The sequence below is a fragment of the Opisthorchis viverrini genome, assembly GCF_000715545.1.
Source record: "Opisthorchis viverrini unplaced genomic scaffold opera_v5_33, whole genome shotgun sequence".
NCBI lineage: Eukaryota > Metazoa > Platyhelminthes > Trematoda > Opisthorchiida > Opisthorchiidae > Opisthorchis > Opisthorchis viverrini.
The window spans coordinates 2,224,677-2,235,249 of NW_008751689.1; the positions used below are offsets into that span (position 1 = coordinate 2,224,677).

The following is a 10,573-nucleotide window of genomic DNA, read 5'->3' on the forward strand; positions in this document are numbered from 1 at the left end:
CCATAAATATGGACATGCTGGTCGCCTGGGGGAAACACCTTACTGCCTTCACACTCCTGTCGCAGAGGACAGTACGACTTTACCCCCAGACCGCCTCGTAGCACGATTACTCGTAGTACGGGGTCTCGCTGCTCTTGGTCTGGCTGCTCCCCTTTGGCCTTCCTGGCATGGTTGCACCTTGTGGAACGAAGTTCCAACCAGTGTAGACCGCGGGATCATTGCAGCACTCAAGCCCAACCACCAGTCAAGGTGGCAGCTTTAGGTTGGGACTGACGGTCAAAGAGGGGAGGGTTTTATGGTCCCCGTCTAGAAGCAGCGCGGTTTCTGATTCATAACAAGAAGTGTACCACAATACGGTGGGTCTGATGTCTGACAGGGGAGTTGAAGTCACGCCTGCACCACAGGCGACGCAGGTTGACAAAAGCTGCTCTGGTTTCTCTGATCACGTGGTAAACATCGTCTTTAGTTGGACAATACTGAGACTAACACACTGACACACTTGAGTACTACTTCAATCCATTCATCCACAAGCATGAAACCCGGGTGCCAGCCAAGTCAGTCCTGTGGCAGCCCTCTAAAGTTTGCAGCTGTGATGCGAATACAAAACAATGAGATAGAGTTATTAGGATTATTTCCGGTGGCATTACGTTGGCATGTGATTTAAGGAGAGCTTTGCAGTCTGCATACTCTGGTATTTAGGCAAACGTGTTAGAGGCTGGTAGTGAGGCTTCCACAATCATGTTGATAATGATGTTAAAGACGCCAGTGGATATGCTGACCCAGAAGAAGGCTTACCGAATACATTAAGGTGTCCAGAGGACTTGGACTACGACATTTTAAGGGAGGTAAGGAATTTATGGCGGGTGCCTTCTGCTCTTCAGGCACTATCGACTATTGACGGAGTTAAAAAAAGCATACAAGTCAAGAGAGGCGGAGATCGTTGGTTGTTGGCGCTGTTCTGCGGTATCCTACGCTGTTCACGTGTCTGCATTCAGTCAGCTTTCGAAGAAAGGGACCGGGGACCCTATTCGGTGCCACAGCTCACAGATTCATGCCACAGTGATTTNTTACTGCCTCCACACTCCTGTCGCAGAAGACAGTACGACTTTGCCCCCAGACCGCCTCGTATCACGATTACTCGTAGTACGGGGTCTCGCTGCTCTTGGTCTGGTTGCTCCCCTTTGGCCTTCCTGGCATGGTTGCACCTTGTGGAACGAAGTTCCACAAGGTGTTGATAATGATGTTAAAGACGCCAGTGGATATGCTGACCCAGAAGAAGGCTTACCGAATACATTAAGGTGTCCAGAGGACTTGGACTACGACATTTTAAGGGAGGTAAGGAGTTTATGGTGGGTGCCTTCTGCTCTACAGGCACTATCGACTATTGCCGGGGTTAAAAAAAGCATACAAGTCAAGAGAGGCGGAGATCGTTGGTTGTTGGCGCTGTTCTGCGGTATCCTACGCTGTTCACGTGTCTGCATTCAGTCAGCTTTCGAAGAAAGGGACCGGGGACCCTATTCGGTGCCACAGCTCACAGATTCATGTCACAGTGATTTTCGGCAGTATCAGCGTACCCTTTTTGAAGATAGCATCAGTGAGTTTTGTCAGACAGGATCCTCCGCCTTCCTCAAAGAGGTCTGAATTTGAACCACCTATATTAGTGCCTCCTCATGTTTTGGAAGTGACGTTTTGTGGTTATTTCTTTTGACGACCGGTCAGGTCTTACGTTCCATTCGCCTGCCTGCGCTATCTCCAGGGTTTGTGTTGCCGAAGGCCAGTAAAATTGTTCCCCATAAGCTTGACCTTTCTTTGCATTATTTGGAACAAATTAATGAACCACTTTCTTTTACCTTTTTTCATTTGATAGGATACTTTGCCTTGGTTACTTGACCATATTAAGATGCACAGTACACAGCATTCTCCGGTGACAGGAGCCGCTCCCACTTGTACTTCCATTTTCCACCAGAGCTTACGGTCTTTCTTTAGACTCTTCGTTATTTGGCGTTTGAGGGATCAGGTTGGGCCATCATACCTGCTGCTTGCTGATATCTAGTATCAATTAATGCTGGCTATCTCACAATATCCAGTGGTGATTGGGTCGCACCAAAGAAATCGGGTAGCCAGTTTTGAATGCCACCAGCGTAGTTTCCTTTACATTCTACGAGGCTTCATCCACGTGCTCCTGTTTGTTTGTCTCACAGAACAGTTCAGCCAGCTCAAATCAATGCTGCTGAATTATGACAGTTTTCCGAAGATGATCGACTGATATGCTTCTTTGTGATTTGCTAGAACCTGAGGAAATGTGGATTTCTAGAGGTCTCCCCGCGATGGCATGGTTGGGAGTGCTCCAGAAGGAGTGAAAGTCTTCAACTGCTCTCTGTCAGGGGCTGAGAGTTACGTGGTCCATTCCGGTTCAGGGTTGATTTGCACTTGGTAGTCGCCGGGCTACATGGTGCGAGTGCTTACGTATGAAATTCATGCTGGTGAGAAACAACTGATGGTTAGCGTACAACTGGTAGAGTTGCTTTCCGTTGTCTGTGCGGCGGTTACACGTTCCGAATCGACCACTCAGATGGGATACCAAGGAACTAAAGTGATCGATTCTGGCGTTCACATCACGTGCAAGGAACACAGTGTCAGTGCTTCTTGCTTGACGAATGTCCACGGTTACAGTTTGATAGAATTCCCAGCGTCCACTCTGCAGTCCTTTGAAGCATATTCTGACACTACAAATAGGCACTGTTTTGTGTCATAGCACTCAGTATGATTGAACTGGATAAACGAACGGCACAAAAACGACCATTCTATGGAATCCAATCCAGTAAAGCGTGCTCTGTTCTGGACCTGAGTGCAACTCCCACGCCATATACTTCCCAAGTTATGCACCCCGATCACGGAACACACGGAGAGTAGTACATGAAAGAGCTAACTTCCCCCTGTCTCAATAGGCACGACCACGTCTGAGTTCTGTATTCGTGTTTCAGAGACGCAGCAAACCTCAGCATTAAGCAGTTCAAGGTGTTAGCACTGCCTGTTTATCCACTTGACACGGAAGCTGACAACTCTTGTGTAAGAAGGATCTCGCATATCTATCAAAATCTCATTGCGTTCATTGTCAGTGGGTGTTAAGGTGGATAGAATAAGTTGGTACACAGATGACTGACAATCAAATGATTCGGCGGTGCCTGTTTGGGTATGGATTAGGTCGGATATTAGTGAAAAAAGAACTGTGCGGATGAATGAAAAATTCACGGTTTCCAAGGCCAAAGCGGGGAGTTTTTTGATCAGGCACCTCCCTTAAGCCTTTGGCTCAAAAGTCTGACCCAGTGGGTCAAGGAGGGATTTTGTCAGAAGGCCTTTGTTCTAGCCTTTGACTTAAAAGTTGCATTGGCAAGACACCAGGGTTTTCTCGGCAGATCCTTCTCCGTACAGATGACCTACCCGGCTGAATAGTGCTAGCCTAGGCATAGGCTACAGTGTCGCACTCCTGATGCGGCTGCACACAGCAGATGCGTTTTGGGTCTCATCCGGGCCACTCTAAGGTTTAGTTGTTTTCTAAATCTACTGAATAATTTTCTAACAGTCATGAACAACCTTTGGTTGGTCAGAGTGTGTGGTTTTTCCAACCTGCCATTTCTCGGGGGAAGCCAACATCGCATCAGTCCATTACTGGGATGCTGATAGCTTACAGGAAACTTCCTACTGCTTTCACGCTGTCATCGCAGAAGATAGTAGGACTTTACTCGTAAATAACCTCTTAAAAAGATTGTTTGTATTACAAAGTCTCAATGCTTGTAGTCTGAATGCTCCTGTTTGACGCTACTGGTATGAAAGCATCATGTAGGACGAAGATCCAGGCAGCTTATCCCGAGAGATCATCGCAGCTTTCGAGCTTGACCAAACTGGCAACTTCTGTTGGAAGCCCTCATAAGAGCAAAACTCGAGTTCCATGCTCCTTCCCTTTGCTAGACAAACTGTACCAGTGGAAGCGGGGCTGTTTCAACGATAGCAGTGCCAGTACAAATAGAACGGCTTTTGCCAGTCGATCCTCATAGTTCGACAAGGGAATTGAAATTTAGCAAGAATGCAACACTTCGTCAACCTTATTTGTGTTGTGTAAAATTTTCAGCTGGAGTGCTAAACTAGTTTGCCGAGATGAATGACCGCAGTCTGTCGAGATAGTATTGACATCCGTTGAACACCATCAAAAGCGATCGCAAAGTCGTCTTGGTGTTAGCCAACTAAATCTGATACTAAAGTTAAACATCAAAACTCGCAGCAATTTCCATGTCCAGTCTTTTCACTAATCCTAACAGAACAGCACAGCACTATGCTATGTCAAGTGGGCAGTGGCCTCTCCATTAGCAGCCAATTGGTCGTAAAAACTCACTAAACGTCACAAATTATCCGTGCTTGGCGCACCACAGTAACATTCGCCAGCCTTGTGCGAGCGAAACCGAACGCCCGTACACGATCTAGAGTCTTCAACTACCGAGTCGACAGAATCAGTGACAAACGGCTTCAAATAAGCTACTTTCGGGTTTAATCAAGGTTTGCCTTTTTGATCATCTCCAAGCACTGTGAGGTCATTTCTCGCAAACTGATTTGTGACGAGATCAATCGGTAAGCCACGAGCAAGTGGCAACTTGCAGTCAAACGCAGACAATGGTTGGTGGAACGTTGAAATTTCCCCATAATACTGCATCGTCTCCAATCTCACACCACCCAATTTTACCAACCCAGCCATATAAATGGCCTTCATTTAGAGTAATCCCAGCAAGAAGCACCTGTTGTGAGCTCGGGTCCTTTTTTAATAGTCCACCATTGTACTTTCAGAGAGTGCGCTTCCGATTGCGTTTCATTTCTGGCTCAAGTTTACAATCAATGAGTAAGTATGAACATTCCAGAGTTCACCAAGAACTTTACTTCTAGAAGTGGCTTGCCAAACGGGGTCTCTGTTCAGTGATTTACTGAGGTCTGGTTTGCGATCCAATCGATCCTAATAATTCACCTATCAACTAACCCATTTAGGTACTCAAAACTTGGAAAGTAACACAACTACCTAGGTATTTGTACGTACTTTCAAAAATTTTTGGTAACCACGGAACTCCACTCCCCGTAAGTAATAACCTTCCAAATGTTATCGTAAAGAATCGTACTTAACGGCAATTCGATGACACCTAAAACATTAAAGCTATAACTCGGAAAGCCGCACCTACTGGGGCCGCGATGTATTAGTGACTCCGTGTTGAAAAATAACTTCCCCAAACTAGTTTGTGTTGAAATTAGACGGATTCAAAGTTTGTGATGGGATATTGGCTTATCCAAACATCGTCCTCCCTCAGAGAATAATCGAGAAAGCAACCATTACTGTGCCCTTGGTTTCCACAGACTGTTCCCCGTTCACGTACCAGGTGACTGACTATGAGTACTAAGGTAGATTTGAAAACAAAATTTCGCTACGTTCCCTAACTGTTCCGCCACATACTAATTAGCCAATATTATAGTGTATTGCTTTTATATTCACCTTCTCATTGTTTCCGGGGTCGTCCGGTCCACTCCTGACGACCGAAACTCTTTAAGGTTTGAAGAAACAAAGTATAATAACGGCTCTGCTATGAGAAGCTCTCCGTGGTAAGGGAAGAGTGTTTGTAGCACGAAATTTTATTTCATTCAGTCTGTGAAATCAATTACCCCTCAAAAGCGAGCAGAAGACAATTTCTCGTCTCCGAAACAAGAAAGGAAGACCAAAGTCGGTAATACACCATCATCATCAGCCTTAAATTACTAGCCCACAGACAAGTGCAAATTCTCATATCCCAGTTACCGGACCTTCTTGGCTTTTCTTTACCTGATTTTGTTTGATCAACACATGATCACTGCCTGAAACGGGTTACAAATTGTCTGGATGTACTAAAGGTCATGCAAGACGAGCTATTAGTCAGTTTCACGACACAACTCTGTAATCTCCTCTCTACGGTTATATTTTTGACTAATACACATTGGAGTGTGGATAGATGAGACATCGGATAACTGTTTGCCTTGGTTCTGCTGACGGAAACTGGCAGTCATTATAGGGATCTATGATTCTATTGCACCAAACTGACACCGCTATATACAATAATTGTATAAGTTCCCTGGAAGTGAGCCTGGAATATAATCGCAAAAGACTTTAGAAGCATCCGCAAACAGTCAGGTTTTTGTGACTTAAGTAGAGTAAGCTTCCGAAGTAGCAGAAGGCAGCAGCCCTTTCCAGAGGACAAAATGCCCCGTTACCTACTCAATATAATTCCTTGAGGAGAACGCTCTGCAAGAAATGATGAAGGCATATAATCGTCTATCTCAGAACAAGACTGTTTGTTATGAGAAATGCTGTTAAAAACCACTTTGGCGCATTGTGGTGCAACAGAATTAATATAATTTTTTATCATTCACCGATACGCAAATACGCTACATGAAATTGCATAACATATCATAAAACTTCCTCAGCCGGTTCGTGTTAAAACGCTTTTGTATGCTGCTTTAACATTTAAACGGCTTTTTCAGTTATTTTAGCGCAGTCTTACGCACGTCAACTGCTCGTGAACAGTTCTAAACGAAATGATAATCTGACACGTAATTTCGGAAATAAAGTTACTATATTAGAACGAATCTCCCCGTACGGTTAAAGAAAGCTGTCCGATCTAGTTGCTCATCTACGGGACGTTCCAATCCATGTGTAACAGTTTCAATGTTCACCAGGCGCTTATTTACGTGCTAACAAACGGACAGGAGTTACCTCCGAAGCCTCCAGAGTGTTGCATGGGAAAACCGATCTGAACTACTGGTTAACGTACTGAGGATCATTCGGATACTGGTAAATAATCAAAACCTCTTATCCAAGTGGTCAGTGACACCAGAGAAGGACATGTTGACCGTCTGAATACGGTAGCGACTGGTAAAAGCAGCTTTCGTTCATACGGAAAATTCACAACCGGCTCGAAGTTTTTCGGAATCGTGTGGTTTGGAGGGTAGGAACTGAAACTCTTATGCGGAAAGTTACGTGTCTGATGCCTCCTGGGCCACCTGATGAGTCCCAATAGGGAGGCGAACAGTGAGCTTTTTGGGAGCTCACACATCGTTTCTAAAAATTATATAAACGAATCCGGCGAATTAGCTCACTTCAGTTCTTCGTTATCAGGCTTTCAGAGCGCCTGAAGGACTCGCACAGTGAACTGATGACTGCAAAACGCGGGTGACTGTAAAAATTGTTGCCAGGCTTTAATTAAATGTTCTCAACGGAAACTATTGTGTACAAATACAAATGCTCTTGAACAAACAGTGGATGTCTTAAAGAATTCAAGGTCAATTTGCTTAAGCTGGTTTTCCGGGTATGATATGAAGCTAGAGATACACTGGGGACATGTGTTAGCAACTGACTGATTGAAAATAAAACACAAGGGATAGATCACAGGGAAAGAAAATATGTTCAAGAGTTGTGGAATGGCTGCATATCTGTTATTGACCGAAGGCCAGACTCTCAGCCTGTTTGGTCTTTTTTGTCTTGTTGAATTCTATGCTGAAGTGTGCACTTACTTCGTTGAAATATTTATGTAGCTCGTTTTCCGTAAAAATGTCTGTACAAGAAATCTAGTTTAATCAAGTTAAGAGGTTGATCTGGGGTTTTCGACTGACGACGAGACAACTGTGTTCGATTCGGTAGAGACGCTGGATGCGTGCGAACTCTGTCGCCTAACGCACGTACGGCGTGAATCCTCCATCTCAGTCAAACCATCGACCTGTTTCACTTTGGAGTTTCTCGAATCATTTGGGTGCAAATAGGCCGTCGTTTTGGTTACCGGGATGTTAAAGGTAAACGAACTTTTTACTGGTTTTGATTTTTTACCGGAAGAAGTAGGAGATAAGCGGAACGCACTTCTAGCAGAAGAGAATGCGCTCTTTGGGGATCTTTGAACGTGTTCCGCCGCAGTGGTTTCAAAAAAACCTGTTGCTGGTTGCAACTCCATACTAACTCCTTTGTGTAACTGGTTAGATGCGGTGTGCTGCTGTTTTGGTGAGAACCGACCCATCCCGTGCTTTGAAGTTCCAGCTAGATGGGCCTGATATGGAGTTGGAGTGATAGCCAAAAAGCAGGTATCATCCAGGGAAGTAACGCTGTCTTCTGGATACTGCGCATCTGAAAGCGTGTTTCGCTGGCTATCAAAATCTGACTGTGGAATAACTGGAGCGGGAGACTTTTTCCGGAAAGATGGCTCTCTGCCAGCCATGAGCTGAGAAGAAGTATCTGCACTACGACCAGAATAACATACAGTTAGAGTTTTCCTTCGTGAACCTTGCCGACGTCTTCTGTTTGTTATGGTAGGTGCCGGTGCTTGAGGGGATAGAGAACTCTGAGATTGTGGGCTCTCTGCTTGCTTTACCATGGTTTCTGATGGTATATCTTTTGTTCTAGGTTTTGCTCTGGGTAGGACAGCCGGAGACCTAGCCGAAGGCGTTGTGGGTTCAGTCCTTTGTTTGGATGGAAGCATTTGAATAACTGTTCCAACACACCGTGTCGTTCTTGGTGGAATCGGGGGAGGGGGTTCGTTGGATCTTTCAGTTGCAATGGGGTTTTCATATCTGGACAAATTTCCTTGCGGCATCACATTCCCAGACTCCGTATCAGCACGAATCGACGCTGGTTGATCGGGTAGAACATATTCGGGACGAAGATGAAGCATCCGACGCGGTAGAAAAGACGCATGTCGGCGATCTGTCAACGCGGGTGAATGAATTAAGCGCGAACTGGTCAGTACAGGAGAGGCGTTTTGAGATTCTGCCGAGCTTGAAGTGTTGTTGGATTGTTGTGGAGAGTAACAGCTGGGCACTTTTTTCTTCAGCCTGTCTTCAGCGACGCTCGCTTCGCTGCGAACTGAGGAAGCCAGGCTGCTTTCCTCTTGTGATCCACTGTTAGACAAAAAAGGAAAGGTCAATACAAATATATCGTCTTGGTTGAAGCTTTCGAGCACCCAGTACAACTCTAGGAGCTTGTCTCTATACTGTGGTGTACTTATAGAAATTTAGCGTATTTCACAGATGTCACTAGCGTCAATAGGGCCTCCCATGTGTCACTTAATAGTATCTGTCGCATAGCCTCCTTCTGTTACTCTTGTTGACCTACCCCTCCAGGTTTAAATCAGTAGTAATGTATCACAAAATAAATGAAACTTCGAGTAGAAATGGAAATTCAGGTAGAACATAAGGTTGACGGAAATCCGGGGACTGCGCCTACCTGATGAGCCCCAAAAAGGGCGAAATCGGTCGTGGGCTGTCGACGAATTTTCAGAAACCTTATGAGTAGTACACTGCAAGGAAATTCGGTAACGTTTCAGACCTCTGGCACAGCAGCAAAAGTGTGAAGATGATCGACTGCTATTGGCAGACATATCGCATTGGAATAATAAATAGGGCACTGCTAGGTCTAATGGGTGCACAAGTGAAAATGTCAGTCCTAGTATTTAGGTGCTGAAAGAAACGAATAAGTCCACAAATTGGTTCTACGAATACTGAAACCCTCATGTTTATTCTGACTTGGGTTGAGTTACCGTAAAATGATAAAAGACTATCACGGTCCGCTTTCAGTTGAGTGCTAAAACATTGTAAAAACTGTAAAAATGGAGAAGTGTTAAGATGACTGGTGGACAGGTATTTCTTTTGATAAATACATTCATTTCTTTCTTTTGTTATTTCAGACAACCAAGATTACTGATTAATAAATCTCAAGGTGAAAAAGCTAGCAAAAAGTGTTTATTTTTTTCGTGACCACGACTCAGAAAATACTCAGAGCATCGCCAAATATTTCCACCAATGTTATGGAAATGGACATAGGTACTTGAGTTAGTACAAGAAAGAATGCGGATAGGTAATTTCATTTCGTGGATTTCGGAAGATGAAAAGGATACGCGAAAGCGTTAAAAGTCTATATATTTAAACAACACTGTTGAAGAGCCGGAACAAGATCTCCGAGTTCAATAGAGTATTAGACGCAACACATTACTCATAAGGTTGCTGAAAACTCTTCGGTTCAGAAAATTACAAAAAACTAATTCAGCTGGGTTTCAAGTGAGCCCCTCGTCAATACCAAATGGATATGTAAACAGATTATTGTTGCGCCGGGCTTTCTTCCCGTAACATTTCAGACACTCGACAGTATGCTAGAATTTACTGACCAGTAGCGCGGATGAATCTCCTTACATACAATGTATCACCAGCCACCCTCATCAGTATATATATATATATATGTCATGTTGCTTACCCCGCCCACCGAAAACAGGGCCAAAGGAAGCCGTGCAGTTTCGTTGAATGGTCTTCCATACAACTACACTTATGTGTCTCTAGAATTCTGCTTCAACCCACGACAATTCTTCAAATAAAAGTGGCATAGATCCCGTTGTATCAAGTCCACAACTAATAACAAATATAAGTATTCTTACTATCATAGAAACTGAAGGTCATTAATTCGAACGTGCCATGGTAAAACACAATTAGAAGTGGTATTTTTTATAAACAGGTACCGCTAGTTGCGCAACCAGAA

At 44.4% G+C, this 10,573-nt stretch overlaps 1 protein-coding gene across 1 annotated transcript; it reads right to left on the bottom strand.

Moving 5' to 3' along the window:
- Positions 1 to 7,643: 7,643 nt before the first annotated feature.
- Positions 7,644 to 9,425, bottom strand: T265_02642 (hypothetical protein; the record flags this gene model as incomplete). Its single annotated transcript, XM_009166940.1, has 2 exons — positions 7,644 to 8,946; positions 9,208 to 9,425. 2 exons carry the CDS (start codon positions 9,423 to 9,425, stop codon positions 7,644 to 7,646), a joined length of 1,521 nt encoding a protein of 506 aa, XP_009165204.1.
- Between the last annotated feature and the right edge of the window lie 1,148 nt (positions 9,426 to 10,573).